Here is a 19,062-nt window from a genome sequence, read left to right on the forward strand (position 1 = left end):
GTTCCCTTCAGCTTTCTCTTCCTCAGGCTAATAGTTCTTTGCTTCTTTGTTCTAAAAGAACTTTTTTTTTAGTCCAATTTTCTGCATTCAGGTGCCTCACTGGCCCTCCCACATAACCTTTCCTTTTTCTCAATCCTTACTCCAAACTAAACCGCCTCTCTGCACGCTTGCCTCATGCATTTTAGGTCTGGTTCTTTTCCTGCTTCCTTTTTCTTTGTATGGTAGTTCTACTTCTTTTAAGAATTTTTCCCCAACTGAGGCCAAGCTGCCGTCATGACCAGTGTTGGCCAAAACCAGTCTGCGATCTTTTGTTTTAATAAGAACTTGGGTGTTTATTTTTAGTTCTGTCCTAATGTCTCCACCTCCTGTCCTGGTGCTCCCTAACTTAGACAAAAGTAAAAAAATAAAAACACGTGAGATGGGGACAAGGGTCCAGGTAACTGTGTCTTCATTCATTGGAAACTATCTGTTTTGCTTCTCAGGTACACAGATAAGCTGTTTCTCTCCAAGTTCTTTCTCCTGGCGTCAGGCTGCCTTTGTGGATTCATATTGCTGGGCTGCTGTTCAGCAGAAGAACTCACTGCAGAGCGATTCTGGAAACCTCCCACTGTGGCTGCATAAGGTAAAGGGAGACATTTCCACATAGAAACCGTTTGCTTTATAGATAAGGAAACTTAAGTCCCAGGGAGACTGCCAAAGACCACACAGATATTGTAGCCAACCAGGGCTGTATCTCGATGTAAAACTATACCACCTTATAGTCAAAAAGAACCTCTGAGATGACTTGGTGTAGGCACCGTCATTTAGCGCAATGGGGCAATGGAAGTGTTCTTTGGGTTTTAGCTCTGTAACAGCAGGCACCTTCTGTGTCTTGTTTCCTTTATATCATAATGCCCAGCAGGATGTCTGGCCCATAGTAGGTTCTTAGTACATTTTGAGTGGCAGAGCTAGGATTCATGCATAGCTTCTCAGCTAGCGCCTTTTATACCACACACAGGGTCTCTTGCAGACAGTAAGGACTGACCTAGAGTTCAGTTGCTTCTAGGTGATATGTTACTGGAGCATCAAAAAACCTAGTGATGAGGCCCTATGGGGGTATTGGCTGTATCACTGCTTTTGGAATGGATCTGTTTGCTTTTGATAGATCCAGATACTGCAGGGAAGGGGAGATTACTACACAAGAGACACCAATGTCTGGGTTCCACTTCCCATAGAGAATGGCAGTCAGTCAGGCGCTCTGTCGTCAGGGAAGTGGTGGTTTGTGCTTGCAGGTGGCAGGGGATGCGGCGAGGACCTTAGGCAGCAGTTGACAAATTTGTGCAGAAGAATGTTCTCTGAGTTATGAAGTGACTGCATTAGGTCTTCTCTGTGCTTATGAAAGTAGGACTTTGTTTCAGCCTGTCATTCATTTCAACCACTGTTTCTTTTGTCCATTGTGAAAACAAGTAGAATGTGTATCTTCTGGTGTTCTTTTCTGCTGAAGAAAATACAGAATTTTAGCTTTCGAAAACCCAAAAGCCAAAGTTTGACTCTCTTCTGCTTTGACCTGCTGCTAGACACACCATCAGCATCCTTCTTCATAAAAGGAATGATTGAAGGGAGCATGACTCAGGCTTGTTCTCCCTCTCGTTTGTTTACAGTTGACCCTTGAACAACGTAGGGGTCAGGGGCACTGGCTCTCTGCAAAGTCACAAATTTGTGTGTAACATTTGACTCCCCCACAACTTAACTACTGATAGCCTACTGTTGACTGGAAGCCTTACTAATAACAGAAACAGTCAATTAATACATATTTAATATGTTATGTGTATTATATACTATATTCTTACAATAAAGTAAGCTAGAGAAAAGAAAATGTTATTAAGAATATTGTATATATTTACAGTTGTATATATTTACAGTTGGTGCAAAAGTAATCATGGGTTTTGCTATTAAAAGTAATTGCAAGGTGGGCGAGGTGGGCGGATCACCTGAAGTCAGGAGTTTGAGACCAGCCTGGCCAACATGGTAAAACCCCGTCTCTACTAAAAATGCAAAATTTAGATAGGCATGGCTGGGCACGGTGGCTCATGCCTGTAATCCCAGCACTTTGGGAGACTGAGGCGAGCAGATCACTGGAGGTCAGGAATTCGAGACCAGCCTGGCCAACATGGTGAAACCCCGTCTCTACTAAAAATACAAAAATTAGCTGGGCATGGTAGCAGGCACCTGTAATCCCAGCTCCTCAGGAGGCTGAGGCAGGAGAATCACTTGAGCCCGGGAAGTGGAAGTTGCAGTGAGCCTGCATCATGCTGTTGCACTCCAGCTTGGGCAACAAGAGTGAAACTCTTATCTCAGAAAAAAAAAAAAAAAAAAATTAGCCAGGCATGGTGGTGCATGCCTATAGTCCCAGTTACTCAGGAGGCCGAGGCAGGAGAATCACTTGAATGCGGGAGGTGGAGGTTGAAGAGAGAAGAGATCACACCACTATAACTCCAGCATGGGAGACAGAGTGAGACTCCAAAAAATAATAGTAATTAAATAAATATATAAAAGGAATAGCAACCCACAATTACTTTTGCTCCAACCTAATATTTATTAAGTGGAAGTAGAACATCATAAAGGTCTTCATCCTCATTGTCTTTATGTTGAGTAGCCAAGGAGGAGGAGGAGGAGGAAGAGGAGGAGGAGGAGGAGAGGTTGTTCATGCTGTATCAGGAGTGGTAGAGGCAGAAGAAAAGCCCCATAAAAGTGGGCCCATGTAGTTCAAATTTATGTTGTTCAAGCGTCAACTGTATTGCTTGCCATTTTGCATAGTGGTACCCTGTAGTGACTCTTTTCTTCATTTAGGCCGGGCTTTTCTCTTTATTTTCAGCCATAGGTGGGTTCTTGTCAGCTTTGCATGGTTTAGTAGCCAAGGCAATATATAATAGGACTTGTAGTGTGAATCGCCACAGTTCTAAAGTTTAACAGCTTGCTTTGTAAATCCAAATTTTTACTGTAGTTTCAGTTCATTTGTTATAGTGTTCTCATGAAAATGAAGAGTTTTAATGAGTCACTGGGCTGGCTTTGATGGATCCACAGGAGAATTGTCTAATGTAAGAGTTGGCAGGCGTGTTAGTAATTATTTTAGAGCAAGAATAAACTAACAGATATTTTATCCAGATGCCTTTTACATTTAAGGGTAAGGGAACTTTGAGGGATCTAGCCTAAAGGTCATAGGACTTGTTGCTAACTAACACACCAGAGCTCAGATCTTCAGACAGCTAGCCCGTTGCTCTTCTAGTCAAGGAAGGGGAAATGTGGAAACAGTATGGGTAGCCAAATCTTAAGTTACCTGGTACTGATGAGAGATTAAGAAGCCCTCTTTCTGGCAGTGGAAGACTGCTTGTTTGAATGGAGGTTCATCTGAGTTTCTCAGCAGAGCTCTTGCCAGATTCACAAGGCTGGGGACCAAAATTGAAGTCAGGACCTGCCACGTTGGAAGGACCCTTATTAGCACTCCTTGGCATTTGCTTGGGACTCTAAAAGGCTGTTCTTTGAGAACAAGGGGCAATCCAGAATTAATCTAGCTCCCATAGGGACTAGAGTCCTGATTTAAATCATTGCAATAGCAGTTGAGTGACAGAGATCAGGGATTGCCAGTGTGTGGTCTACTTGCCTGCCAGAAGTAAAAATAAATCGTTTCTGGGGGATTTTCTGGGTGTAATTATCATCCATCTTTTTTTTTTTCTTTTTTTAAATTGTTTTTCTCTTCTTTTTTTTTGAGACAGGGTCTCACTTTGTCACCCAGGCCGGAGTGCAGTGGCACAAACATGGCTCACTGCAGCCTCAACCTCCTGGTTGTAAGGCGATTCTTCTGCCGCAGCCCCCCAAGTAGCTGGGACTACAAGCATGCACCACCACACCTGGCTAATTTTTGTATTTTTTGTAGAAATGGTCTCAAACTCCTGAGCTCAAGAGATCCACTCATCTTGGCCTTCCAGAGTGTTGGGATTACAGGCGTGAGCCACCACACCTGGCTTATTGTTATTTTTAATTTTTATGGTTACATAATAGTTGTATATATTTGTGGAATGCATGTGATATTTTGATATAAGCATACAATGTATAATGAGCAAATCGGGGTAATTGGTATACCCGTCACCTTAAACATTTATCATTTCTTTATGTTAGCAACATTCTGATTCCATTCATATAGTTCTTTTGAAATATACAGTAAATTATGAACTATAGTCAGCTTGCTATCTCAACCTAGATCTTATTCCTTTTACTAGCTGTATACTTACACCCATTAACCATTCTCCCTTTCCACTACGCTTCCCAGCTTCTGGTAACCTTCACTCTATTCTTTATGAGATCAGTTTTTTTAAGCTCTCACGTAAGTGTGAACGTGGAGTACTTATCTGTGCCTGGCTTATTTCGCTTAACATGACATTGTCCAGATCCATTCATGTTGCTGAATTTAACAGGATATCATGTTTTTTTAATAGATAAATAATATTCCATTGTGTATATGTACCACATTTTCTTCATTCATTGGATGATGGACACTTAGGTCAATTTCCATGTCTTTGCTATTGTGAATAGCTCTGCAATAAACATGGGGGTGCAAATAACTTTGATATTCTATTTCCTTTCTTTTGGATGTATACCCAGCAGTGGGATTACTGTATTGTACAGTAGCTCTGTTTTTAGTTTTTTGAGGACCTCCATACTTTTTCCATAGTGGCTATACTAGTTTACATTCCTACCATGAGTATAGAATGTCCCCCTTTCTACACATCCTCACCAGCATTCATTGTTTTTTGTCTTTTTGATAAAAGCCATTTTACCTGGAGTGAGGTGATATCTCATTGTGATTTTGATTTGCATTTCCCTGATCAATGATGTTGACCATTTTTTTCATATACCTGTTTGCCATTTGAATTTCATCTTCTGAAAAATGTCTATTCAGATTTTTTGCCCATTTTTAAGGTTTTTCTTTTTTTGATACTGAGTTGTTTGAGTTTCTTATATATTCTGGTTATTAATCCCTTGTCAGATGGATAGTTGGCAAATATTTTCTCCCATTCTGTGGATTGTCTCATCATGTTAATTGTTTCCTGTGCTGCACAGAAGCTTTTTAGCTTGAAGTGATCCTTCTTGTCCATTTTTGCTGTGGTTGCTTGTGTTCCTGAGGTCTTACACAAGAAATTGCTTATCCAGACTCACGTCCTGGAGTGTTTCTCCAGTGTTTTCTTCTAGTAGTTTCATGGTTTTAAGTCTCATATTTAAGTCTTTAATCTATTTTGGTTAGATTTTTGTATATGATGAGAAATAGGGATCTGAGTTCAGTCTTCTGCATATGGATACTCAGTTTTCCTAGCACCATTTATTGAAGAGACGGTCATTTCTGTATTGTATCTTTTTGGCACCTTTGTTAAAATGAATTGACTATAAATGAGTAGATTTATATCTGGGTTCTCTATTCTATTTCCTTGGTCTGTGTGTCTGTTTTTATGCCACTGCTATGCTATTTTGGTTGCTATGGCTTTGTGGTATAACTTGATATTGTGATGCCCCAGCCTTGTTCTTTTTGCTCAGAATTGCTCAGACTACTGTGGGTCTTTTGTATTTCCATATACATTTTAGGATTGTTTTTTCTATGAAGAATGTCATTGATATCTTGATACATTTTGCATTGAATCAGTAATTTGCTTTGGGTAGTGTGAACATTTTAACAATGTTAATCCTTCCAGTTCATGAACATGGAATATCTTTTAATTCATTTATGTCCTCTTCAATTTCTTTGATTAGTGTTTTATAGTTTTTATTGTAGAGATCTTTCACTTCTCTGTTGAGGTTTATTCCTAGGTATTTTATTTATAGCTATTGTTAATGAACTTACTTTCTTGGTTTCTTTTTCAGATTGTTTGCTATTGGCATATAGAAATGCTTGTGATTTTTGTATGTTGGTTTTGTATCCTGAAACTTCAGTGATTCATTTATCAGTTCTAATAATTTCTTGGTGAAGTCTAGATTTCTCTCTCTATAAGATCATATTGTCAGCAAGCAAGGATAATTTGATTTCTTCCTTTCCAATTTGGATGCCCTTTCTTTCTCTTGTTGAATTACTGTGACTAGGACTTCCACTACTATGTTGAATAAAAGTGTTAGAAGTGGGCATCCTTGTCTTCTTCCATATCTTAGAGGAAACGATTTCAGTTTTTCCCCATTCTTTGTGACACTAGCTGTGTTATAAATGGTCTTTATTATATTGAGGTGTGTTCCTTCTGTACTCAGTTTGTTGAGGGTTTTTATCATCAGGGAATGTTGACTGTTACTGAATGCTTTTTTGGCATCAATGGAAATGATCATATGGTTTTTGACCTTCCTTCTGTTGATGTGATATATCAAATGTATTGATTTGCGTATGTTGAACTATCCTTGCATCCCTAAGATAAATCCCACTTGGTTGTGATGAATGATCTTTTTAATGTGCTACTGAATCAGTTTGCTGAATCATTTAATTGAGGATTTTTATATCTATGTTCATCAGAGGTATTGGCTTATAATTTTCTTGTGTCTTTGTCTGATTTTGGTATCATGGTAAGACTGGCTTTATAAAATTATTCCCTCCTCAAAGGACAGTTTGAAATTATTCCCTCCTCAGTGTCTTTGAATACTTTAAGTAGGATTGGTATTAGTTCTTTTTTTAAAAGTTTGGTAGAATTTAGCAGTGAAGCCATCAGGTCCTGGGCTTTTCTTTGATGGGAGACTTATGATTACTGCCTCTCTCTTGTTACTTGCTATTGGTCTATTCCGGTTTTGTATTTCTTCATGGTCCAATCTTGGTAGGTTGTATGCGTCTAGAAATTTATCTTTTTTTTTTTTTTAGGTTTTGCAATTTATTGGCGTATAGTTGCTCGTAATAGTCTTTAGTGATCCTTTGAATTTCTGTGGTATGAGTGATGTCTCCTTTTTTGTCTCTAATTTTATTTATTTGGTCTTTCTCTTTTTTTAGTCTGTCTAAAGGTTTGTTGATTTTGTTTATCTTTTCAAAAAACCAACTTTTAAATTTTATTGATTTTTGTATTTTTTTTAAGTTTCAATTTTATTTATTTCTGCTCTTTAATAGTCTACTGAATTTGGGTTTGGTTTGCTCCTGCTTTTCTAGTTCTTTAAGATCTATCATTAAGCTGTTTATTTGAAGTCTTTCTACTTTTTTGATGTAGGTGTTTATTGCTTTAAACATCCCTGTTAGTACTGCTTTTGCTATATCCAGTAGGTTTTGGTATGTTGTGTTCTCATTTTCATTTGTTTCAAGAAATTTTTAAAGTTATTCTTAATCTCTTCATTGACCCAGTGGTCATTCAGGAGCATATTAATTTCCATGTGTTTGTGTAGTTTCCAGAGTTTCTCTTGTCATTGATTTCTGACCTTGTGGTCAGAAAAGATAATTTTATGATTTCAATTATTTTGAATTATTTGAGACTTGTTTTGTGGCCTAACATATGGCTTATCTGTGAGAATGTTTCATTTGCTAAAGAGCAGAATGTTCTGCAGCTATTGGATGAAATGTTCTGTAAATGTCTGTTGGGTCTATTTGGCCTACAGTGTAGCTTAAGCCTGATATTTCTTTATTTTCTGTCTAGATGATCTGCTCAATACTGAAAGTCGGGTGTGAAGTTCCCAACTATTATTGTATTGGGGTTTATCCCTCTTTAGCTCTAATAATATTTTCTTTATATATCTGAGTGCTCAGCATTGGGTGCTTATATATTTACAATTGTTATACCCTCTTACTGAATTGATCCCATTATCATTATATAATGACTTACTTTTTATCTTTTTACAGTTTCTGCCTTGAGATTTATTTTATCTGATATATGTATAGCTATTCCTGTTCTTTTTTGGTTTCTGTTTGCATGGAATATATTTTTCAGCCCTTCATTTTCAGTCTATATATGTCTTTATAGGTGAAGTGAGTTTCTTGTCAGCAGCATATGGTTGGGTTTTTAATCCAGTGAGCCATTCTTTCTCTTGATTGAAGAATTTAGTTCATTTACATTCAGTGTTATTATTGATAAATAAGGGCTTACTACTGCAATTTTGTTATTTGTTTTCTGGTTGTTTTGTAAATTTCTCTTTTTTTCCTTTTTCTCTGTCTTCCCTTGTGTATAAGCGATTTTTTGGTAGTATGTTTTAGTTTCTTGCTTTTTATTTTTTGTGTATCTATCATAGGCTTTTACTTTGTTTGCCATGAGGCTACACACGAGGCTGTGATTGGAATTAAGTTATCTTCATTTTAAAATAATTGGTTATGCGGTTGGGCATGGTGGCTCAAGCCTGTGATCCCAGCATTTTGCAAGGCCGAGACGGGCAGATCACCTGAGGCCAGGAATTCAAGACTAGCCTGACCAACATGGAGAAACCTTGTCCCTACTAAAAATACAAAATTAGCTGGGCATGGTGGTGCATGCCTGTAATCCCAGCTATTCGGGAGGCTGAGGCAGAAGAATCGCTTGAACTTACCAGGAGGCAGAGGTTGCAGTGAGCTGAGATCGCACCATTGCCCTCCAGCCTGGGCAACAAGAGTGAAACTCCATTTCAAATAATATAATAATAACTATTATTATTATTGTTGTTGGTTATGTTATTAACCATTTATTTTAAACTGAAGATAACTTAATCCAATTACAATGAAAATTAAAAAACAAGCAAAGAGAAAACTAAAAAATTCTGGACTTTAACTTCATTCCCCCCCTCCCTTTCAACTTCTTGTCTCTTTATATCTTTTTATATTGTCTATCTCCTAACAAATTGTTGTAATTACGATTATTTTTGATAGGTTTACTTTAGGGTCTTCATTTTAAGGTATGGGTGGTTTACACAATTACAGTGTTAGAGTATTCTGTATTTGTCTGCGTACTTACTTTTACCAGTGAGTCTGTAATTTTAGATGATTTCTTGTTGCTCATTAGCATCCTTTTCTTTCAGACTGAAGAACTCCCTTTACCATGTCTTGTAAGACAGGTCTAGTGTTGATGAAAAACCTCAGCTTTTGTTTGTCTGGGAAAGTCTTTATTTCACCTTTATGTTTGAAGGATAACTTTGCTAGTCATGATATTCTAGGTTGGAAGCTTTTTTCCTTTGGTGCTTTGAATATGTCATCCCACTTCCTCCTGGTCTGTAAGGTTTCCACTGAAAAGTCTGCTGCCAGATGTCTTGGAACTCTTTTATATGTAATTTGTATCTTTTCACCTGGTGTTTTTGGGATCCTTTCTTTGTCCTTCACCTTTGAGAGTTGGATTATTATATTCCTTGAGGTAGTCTTATTTGGGTTGAGTCTTCTTTGTGTCCTTTAACCTTCTTGCACCTGCATATTATATCAGACATCTGCCTGGTGCTTTATTTTACTATGACTGAGCCTGATATCTAAGTTGCAAGACAGTATCCTCTGTACTCTTTCCTGTCCTTTCACCAAGTTGAAAGATCTCTCCCCAAGCTGCACTGCTTGGAGTTGGGAGAGGAGTGATGCAGGTGTTCCCCTGGCTGGTACAGTTAGTGTCATATTGGGTCACATCCCAAGCCCACTGTTTCTAAGACCAGTGCAGCACCAGGGCTTGTCCAAGGCCTACAGTTACGATGTTCTGATTGGCACTCAGATTTATTTGGGGCCCTAGGTCACTTTAGTCAATTGGTGGTGAAGCCAGCAGGAGTCACGTTTCTCCTACTGGGGCAGAAGATTCCCCTCTGGCCCAGGCTGGTCTAAATGCTTCCTTTGTGGGACCTGGCAGAAGTCTGCCTGGTGTTGTATGTGGCTATGACAAGGTAGCACTGAGTTCCAATGCAAAGTCCCATACTCACTTTGCTCTCCCTCCTTCAAGCACACAGATTCTTTCTCCAGACTGTACTGCCTGGTTTTAGGGAAGGGGTAGTGTAAGCAATGCAAGACCGTCCTTCCTACTCTCTTCAATGCCACTTACCATGTTATGTTAAAACCAGGTACAGTGATTGCTCATCTGATTTTTTGGTTCTTAAGAAGGTACTTTCTTGCCTAGATACTTTATATCTTTTTATATTGTCTATCTCCTAACAGGGGGGTCAATCATTGGAGGGTTCAATTCAGCCATCTTGCTCTGCCTCCTCTTATGTGCTCTCAAAGTCTTGCTCAGGTTTTTCATATATGATATTCAGCACTCACTAGGAAATAACTAGGTGTACAAGAAAACCAAGAGAAAAATCAGAAATGGAAACAAACCTGTTGGAGATTCAGATAGTAGATTGATCAACCATGCATTTTAACTAATCATTAATAATATATTCAAAGAATTATGATTATATGGAGATTTTTACAGGGAACTGACTGCAAATTGCACCAAAAGAATCAAATGGAAATTCTTGAGCTGAAAACATTTAGTCACAGTTGATTTCAGCTAACGTTGATTGATATGCTAGAATGTATGTGCAGTGGCAGAGAGCCACAGATGACATGGTCCCTTCATCAAGGAGCTCGTTGTTTAGTGGAAAAATAAACATGGAAGAAGGCAGCAAAAGGGAATAATCAGCTAAATGGTAAAAGGAGAGTGTTTCAGACAGCAGTGAACTGTTAAATGCTGCTGCAGAGAAGCCAGTGCAGTCTGGGAGAAATAAAACTTACTGGATTTAATGAAAACATTGGAGATCCAGCAGGAATGATTTTAGTGGAGAAGTGGGAGGCAGATGGCTGTAGTGAAGAGTGAATGGGAGGTAAGGAAATGAAGATGATTAGACAATTTCTTCACAATTTGTTTTTCCTTTTCATAAACTCTGTCTTCCTGATAACCAGAAGAGAGAGGAACAAGCTGGGTGACAACTGGAAGGAAAATACAGGCCCAACAAGCACAAAAAAAGCACTGCCTGGGAGGGTGGGAAGCACTTTCTGGGAAAGGCATGGCCTGCTGGGGAGCAGTGGGCCGTTGATTAACTATGCAGGGTAGGTTAGGTTACAGGGGACTTTGAAAACTAACCAGATAGATGGGCTAAATTCTGGGGACAGCGGGAGCCATTGCAGGTACCTGAGCAGGGTGAACTTGGCAATTCCAAGAGTTAAGCCTCAGTGACGGTGTGCAGGAGGGAATAGAGGCAGGGAGAGCCACTTGGTAAGCACAGAGTGAGGGTTCTCATTAGGGAACAGAAAGGAAAAGAAGTAGTTATGTCTAAGAGGGCAAAGAACAAACAAAAAGCAATACTCTGTGTCTTATTGCTGATTAGAAGATCACGCAAAAGGATAGTCAAAAGTGATGGGGTCAGCAAACTTTTCTGCAGAGGGCCAGATCATAAAGTTTTTTGTCATTGCAGATCACACGGTCACTGTCACAGCTACTCAGTTCTGCAGAGTAGACATGATCGCTTGTGGCCAGATTTGGCTCAGGGGCAGCAGTTTGCTGATCCTTGGTCTAGAGTGACAGCAGTTGAGGTCTAGGATGACAGCAGAGGAGGTGGGAAGCGCATCTTTTCTAAGGCTTGGGGCATCTTTTCTAAGATATGGAAGTAACAAGATGTGCCGATTGGACGTGGGAAGATGAGAGAAAGATCAGGATGAAGGACATGACCAAGGTTTCAGGCACTGGATGGAATGACACCTTCATGACACTTGAAGAAGCAGATTTTGGAGGAAAATCAAAGAGTTCTGCTTGAACATGTTGAATCAGATGCTCCATGGTCCAGAGGATGTGTCAGGTGGGCAGTGAGATATGGTATCTGGAGATTGCAGGCTAGAGTAGAGCTATAGATATGGCAGATTGTCAGAAAATAGTGTTTAAAGCTATAGGAGTGGATGGGGTTTCTTAGGGGGTGATTATATGTAGACAGGGGCAAGGTCTGAGGGCTGCTCCAACATGGAGAGAGGGTGGGGTAGGACCAGTCAACAGAGGAGACACAGAGAGGTGGGGTGATGAGGAAAGTGTTAACAGTGTGTGTATGCTTGAAACGCAGGGTATCTTGTAAAGAAAGATGGTGTCAATGTAATAACCTGTGTCAAATGCTGCCAAGAGGGTGAGTAAGGTGAGGACTGAGACTTCAGTTAACTCCACGTTTGGGTGGTGTCATGGGTTGAATTGTGTCCCCTGAAAGATATGTTGAAGTTTTAACCCAGTGTGCCCTAAACTGTGACACCTTATTTGGAAATACAATTATTGCAGATGTAATTAGTTAAGATGGGGTCCTGCTGCAGTAGGGTGAGCCCTTAACCCAGTATGACTGCTGTCCTCATACGAAGAGGGGAAGTTGGACACAGACGTGCTCAGAGGGAAGACAACATGAAGACACTCAGGGAGAAAACAGCCGCATGCCCACAGGGGACTGGATTGGAGTTACGCTGCGAAGCCAAGGAATGCTGGGGCGCCTGGAAGCTGGAAGAGGCTGGGAGGATCCTTCCCTGGAGACTCGGGAGGGAGCATGGTCCCGCTAGCGCCTTGGTTTTGAACTCCTCACCTCTAAAACCATGAAAGAACAAATTTCTGTGGTTTTAAGCCATACAGTTTGTGGGATTTGGTTGGTAATTCTGGGAGTTAGAGAGAAATGAAGATTCAGCCTAATTGGAGAAATAAAACCTATACTAGATAGGAATATTAGTGTGTGGCTTTCTTAGGCCACATTCAGTAATCGCATCTGCTTTATTTCTACGTTGATCTCTGTTTCAAGTTTTTCTTTTTCTTTTTTGATAAAATATATATAACATAAAATTTACCTTTCTCTTTGTAGGTATATAGCCCAGTGGCATTAAGTACATTTACATTGTTGCGAAACCATTGCCGTTATCCATCTCCTGAATTTTTCATCTTCCCAAACTGAGACCTGCACCTATTAAGCAGTAATTTTCCATTTCCCCGTCCCCGCAGCCCCTGGCAACCTCCATTCTGTTTTCTGTCTCTCTGCATTTGCCTATTCTAGATACCTTATATAAGTGAAACCATACAATATTTGACCTTTTGTGTCTGGCTTATCTCACTTAAGAAAATGTTTTCAGAGTTCATTCATGTGGTAGCATACATTAAAATCCCCTTCCTTTTTAAGACTGAATAACATTCCATTGTAAGTTTGTACGGGATTTTGTTTATCCATTTGTCAGCGGACACTTGGTTGCTTGCACTTCTTGCCTATTGTGACTATTGCTGCTGAGAACATCTGTTCGAGTCCTCACTTTGTTTCTTTTGGATACATACCCCAAAGTGGAATTGCTGGATTATCTTTCAAGGATAAAAAGGCTTTCTTGTGGCTTCTCCACACTGAGCAGACTTGGGACTGTTAAACTGTTAGGGTCCTCTCATTCAGACTCTGAGGGCCAGAGTGGTCAGTGCCTTTTCCGAGGTCCCACAGCCAGATGGCAGGTGAGCCCACAGCCTCCTTCAAATTTCAGGCATGTTTCCCATGTGGAAAGGTCCAGTTCTAACTTCTGTGGCTTCAGAACTGTGGACTGTAGCCTGTAGGTGATGGTTACCTGCTGATAAGCTGCAGTCAACACAAGGAGAGTCTTTCTGGCAGAAGAGCTGTCCAGCAGGGAAGCCCACTGTTGACCCAGGAGGTCCTCAGTTCACCATGCTCATGGACTTGCGTAATTTCTTCCCATGCCTGTATTCCTTACCTTGCTACTGTTTCTTCATAGAAAACTCAGTTCCTTAGCTGTTTTGGATACTGGCTATGCCTTCCTCATGCCCTCCTCATTGCTGTCACCTTCTCCCAGTTACCCCTCATTCATTCAGGACTCAGTCATGCTCATCCTCCTTCACCACTCCAGGGTGACTTCTGTGTCCTCCTAGATGGCACATCTAGCCTCAGTCTCTGTCTCATCTGCAAGAACTTTTACCTCCTTTCCATTTCCATCATGAGTTCCTGTGGCCACCTCATTCTGAACTTGCTGTCACTTGAAACTAACTTCAGACATCCCACTCCCTATCTCTACCTTCTACCCTCCAAGGCTTTCCCCAACCACTTTCAAATAAAATGAAAACTTCACATGAAAATATCTTGCCATAATTCTGCTTAATTAATTCTTTATCTCTTCAGACTGTAAGCTTTATGCAGGCAGAGACCATGACCATGTCTTGTTTATCCCTGTACCCCTGAGACAATGCGTAGTCCATAGTGGGTGCTTGAAGAGTATATGTGGAAGGGAGGAGGGCAGTGAGGTAGCTGTGTGTCCTGTTCAGAACCAGACTTGGTTCTCCAGGAGCATCCTGACAAAGGATGGGGGATTAGAGGCACAGGGTTGATTCAGCACTTCTCAATTTAATTCTGATGCTGAAGTTAGGAGAGTTCAGTTCCTCCAAAGAAGTTATTTAGTGTAATGTTTAAGTCAGCACTGGTATGACACTGGTATGATCAATGGTGTCATTTCTCCCTAACTGACTTTGATTTCTCCCTGTCTTCCTCCTCCTTTCCTCTCCCACTCCGTGCACTACTGATGGCCTCTAAGGACAGACTGTGAGGCCTTTGCTGGAGATGCAGGTACAGTCAGGGGGGCCGGTAGGTGGTGCTCTAAGACTGCTTGAGAACTGGCTTTTTTTTTTTTTTCTTTTGAGTGTTCTGTTCCCTTTGTTCAAGTTTAGAATGTAGGAGGCAACTATTAGTAAGATTTCTCTCTGAAACAGGAAAGTCAGTTTTTGACTGAAAAAAAAAAACACAATAAGAAAAACAAGAACAAAATTAAGAGAGTGGGCAACTCTTTATTTCTCTTAAGTAGACTCATAGAAACTTGGTTGGAGGAATCCTCTGAGGCTTCCGGACCAGAGGCTTCCAAACCTTAGCATTGCCAGAGTGGCCTTGTGAAAATTCAGGATCCCGAGGCCATCCAGGCCATTAGGTTGGAGCTTCTATGGTTAAGGTCAGGAATGTGGTTTTTATCGGCTTCCTAGGAGATTCCGATGTGGGCCCGTCCTGCCTTACAATGTGGGCACCACCCATGTAGACCATTTCTCAAATTCTCTGTGCATGCAGATCACCTGCGGATTTTGTTAAACTTCAGGCTCTGATTCATCAGGTCTGATGGGGACCTGCAATTCTGCACTTATAACAGACTCCCAGGTGATAACTGAGGTTCGTGGTCTACAGACCACACCACTCTTTGAGAAGCAAGAACGCAGAGCCAGGGTTGGCAAACTACGGCACACATGCTTGAGCCAAATCAGTCCATACCTGTTTTTGTAAATAAAATTTTATTGGAACACAACTGTGCCCCATTTGTCCACACATTATCTGTGGCTGCTTTTGCACCATAATGGCAGAGCTGAGCAGCTGCAACAGAGACCATGTGGCTCTCAAACCTGTCATATTTATTCTCTGGTCCTTTACAAGAAGACTCTATGGATCCTTAATCTAGAATACTCATGCTCTCCCAGATAATCACAAACTGCCTTGAAAGGGAGCTCCTTGCCTCATAGGACAATTCATTGCATTTCATAGATCCGTGGGAAGGCTGTTCCTTGTCACTTGGTTCTACTTATCTTGGTAGGCATCTTTTCCTCCTTCTGTGAACAGATACTTTGCTCACTGTCTTCTCCAGGGCTCTCTCCATGATGGGTTCCCTCCAACTGCACTTCAGAATGTCACCCAGTGCAAACCTCAGCACCTGGGGTGCAGAATAGAAGCCATGCCATCTGTATTTTCTACCTTCTGTAAGCTTCTCAGGGTGTGCACATTAGCTTTTAGGGGTAGCCATTCACTCATGACTCCCGCTCTCTAGGATTGTCTGTAAGTGCGATACTACCTGAACAGCATATAGCCAGAACAGACATCCTTCATGCATCTTTTTACTCCACTTCCCCAGTGCAGGACGTTCTTGGTTCACCTACTTCCTACTTTCTGACCACTTTTGTCCATTTCTTCCAAGATTCTCTTTTTGCCCGACCCTTAAATGTTATAGGGTCTCAGGCCTGTCCATGGTCTTCTCCTTCTGCCCATTCTTCTTGGATTATCTTAACCATACAGTTGGCTTTGACCACATATGTGCTACCAAATCCTGAATTGTACAGCTAGATTATTTTTCTTTACTTTCAGTTATCTACTACACACCAGGGCATTTTGACTGCAGGTATCTCATGTTCAAAATTTCTCGTCTTCTCAGGTCTGCCTCCCACCTCACTCCCGTCTGCTCTGAATCTGGGACTCTTCATTTATTTCACCTGATGGTTCCAACCCCCATGGCCTTGCATGAGCTGCACACCCAGTGTGATCCTCAGTTCTTCTCCTTTTCCACCTCCCTCTTCTGTGTGGACACTGAAGTGTCTTCCCCATCTGTTGCTCTCAGATCTGTCTTCTCTTTCTGCCTCTCTGCCACAGTGACCTCCTGCCTGGTTTCTCTCCTTCCCATGTGTTTCTTCTTTGCCTCTATAGTGGTTTTCTGGAATATATTTGATTATGCCCTCCACCAGTGGTACCCCATTGTGTATGGTGTGGGAATTTGTGGCCTTCTTAATTCAGTCTCTGCTTACTCTTTTTGTGAGTTTCCTACATCTGCTGTAACAAATTACCACAACAGAAATGTATTTCCTCCTAGTTTTGGAGACCAGAACAATCAAGTTGTTGCCAGAGTTGACTCGACTCCTTTTGGTGCATCCAGGGAGAATCTGTGACGTGCTTTCTTCTAGTTCCTGGTGGCTGCTGGCAGTCTTGTGTTCCTGGGATGGTAGATGCATCACTCCAGTCTCTACCTCTGTTACCACAGGGCTTCTTCCTGTTTGTCTCTGTGTCTTCATTTGGCCTTCTGATAAGGATACAAGTCACTGGACCGGGGCCCACCCTAATTTATCATGACCTTATCTTAATTTAACTAATTATATTTGCAAAGACCTATTTCCAAACAGTATCACACTCTGAGGTTCCCGGTGGTCATGAATTAGGGGTGGGGGGCAGTATTCAACCCAGCACGCCCTTCTGGCCTCTGCTCTGGCCACTTCCTCACTCACAGGCTTGCTCATTTACCCTGGTGCTCTGGATGAGTGAGAATTCAACAGACAAGCAAGGAGGAAAGGATTCCAAGCAGAGGAAAGAGGATTCCAAAGGGTCACAGAGGTGACATTTGCGCTGAGTCTTAACAGAAGGCTTTGTTTTATTTTGTTGCCGCACTGTACTTTAAGACATATTTCAGGTGTTACCTCTTTTATGAAGCTTCCCTGACCACCTCCCCGGAGACTTTTCTGTTGCCTCAGTACTTAGTACCTACATGTTTTGATGATTTAATGACCAGCTTGTGTTCCCACCTGTCCTGTGTGATCTTGGGGTAGACTCTGCGCCTAGTCTGCGGGGGCCATGCATCCAGCCCACTGCCTGGCACATAGCAGGTCCCCAGAAGATGTTTTCGAGTGAATTTACCCATCAGCACTGAATCTCGTAAGATGAGGTTACATGCATTTTAGGGGAGGAGTTGTTCAGTCCGAACTGGATGGTTCTTTGCCGTCGATGAGGTAGAGAGGATTTGAATGTGGAGGGAAGTTGTACTGGCTCACCCTCTAGGTTCCTTCCATCTGGAGGTTTCTGTTGTTCTAACTATCGCCCCTTCCAGAAACAGCACACATTTTTAAGGCAGATAGATTGAAAATTGTAGTTGGACAGCTGCTTGGTTCCACAAGGATTTGAGAAGTTTCCCTATTCTTGGAAGAGCTCAATACTCCCTCGAGCATCGCGCAAAATAGTGCCATCATGGCTTCAAGAGATGCTGAGCATCCCAGGCCTAATGTGGAGTTGACACAGCTTAGGAACAAAGCTGTTTCCATCTGCAGATGCACCCTCAAAGCCCTGCAGCTTTTCCATATTTCTTACTTGGTCAAAAGGATTTCAAAGACTAATTTTATGGGTTTTTTTGGATTCTTATTTCCTGTTTTACTACATTTTTATAGACTCACTGGAAGTTGCCTTTTTATTTTTGGTGGGAAAAAATAAATAAAAAGAGGTTTAAGTGTGGAGACAACCAAGATATGGGGCATTAAATGACGTTACTATAGTGGTGATCAAGGTACAAGGATATTTTAGGGAAATTTATACCTAATATATAATTTGTTTTTCTAATTACAATGAGCTGTGCTGAGCTATTCATTATACCACTTATTGTACCAAATTATTGTGTCACTGGGCATGTTTAAAAATGCCACAGACTGTAAATAGTCACTTATTAATTCAAGGGAACAGTTTGAGGTGAAATGCCATTATTCAAATAGCTTTGAAACAAAAGTGACTTATAAGATGTTTCACAAGCCCATTTTAGATACAGTTTTCTCCCTGTGGTTTCCAGATAGAATGCCTGGCTTTCATGGTTATAGAAGCAGCAGAAATTCTGTGTCATACAGTTATGTTTTTAAACTAATGGGCACCCTTCCGATTGGGCATGAATTAAACGAACATTCCTTCTCCCCACAGCCAGCTATGAATTATGCAGCCAAAATTCAGCTAATCACAACCTGCTGTGTGTGTCATTGTGTAGCAGCCCTTTGCAAGTTGGGTTAATACTTTTGAGACACCTCATCCCATGCCAGAATGCCAAAGTAAAGCAGCTGTCTTGGTAAGAGGGCTTTGCAAAGTTTTGGGGCCATTTGTGCTTATTTCTCTCTTGCGTCTGGGGCAGAGATTCCTTATGTGGGTCTGTGATAGTGACAGGAGGCCTGCAAACTAGGATAGGAAAATATATGACAGCTTTATTTTTTATTCACTTCCAATAAAATTTAGTTTAAAAAAGTTTTTATGTAGGCAACAATCCATAGTGATATTAGCAGTACCTGTGAGTTTGTCACCCACAGAAAATCACAGATATCCTGGAATATCATTTGCTCTTCACAACTTCAAAGTGTCAGTAGCTGTTAGATCATCTGCTAGATCCTATTTTAAGTATGAATAAAGAAGTGGATTCAAAATATTAATATTTTGATAACTGTATATCAATATTCTATTTCCTTTGTGAACCTATAGATATTATTTTATGCACTTAAAAACAAGGAAAGATTGAAGAACTGTCACAAAACCAAGGAGTCTAGGGAGACATGGCAGTTAAATGCAGTGGGTACCCTGGATTCGATCTTGGGACAGGAAGAGGACAATAGTGGAAAAACAACCAGTGTATTTACAAATAGA

General features: G+C 40.9%; 1 protein-coding gene across 2 annotated transcripts in view; it reads left to right on the top strand.

Moving 5' to 3' along the window:
- PANX1 (pannexin 1) overlaps nucleotides 1-19,062 on the top strand; it is a 59,786-nt gene that overhangs the window by 32,021 nt on the left and 8,703 nt on the right. Inside the window, exons 1-2 of one of the 2 annotated variants that reach the window (XM_074015083.1) lie at nucleotides 525-622; nucleotides 18,355-18,496. In XM_074015083.1, coding sequence (XP_073871184.1) covers nucleotides 18,464-18,496 — 33 coding nt within the window. In that variant the 5' untranslated portion in view covers nucleotides 525-622; nucleotides 18,355-18,463. Of the gene's footprint in view, nucleotides 1-482; nucleotides 623-18,354; nucleotides 18,497-19,062 lie in introns of those variants that run through there. The other variant, XM_005579370.4, reaches the window with a different exon arrangement.

Source organism: Macaca fascicularis, chromosome 14 (genome assembly GCF_037993035.2).
Source record: "Macaca fascicularis isolate 582-1 chromosome 14, T2T-MFA8v1.1".
Taxonomy (NCBI): domain Eukaryota; kingdom Metazoa; phylum Chordata; class Mammalia; order Primates; family Cercopithecidae; genus Macaca; species Macaca fascicularis.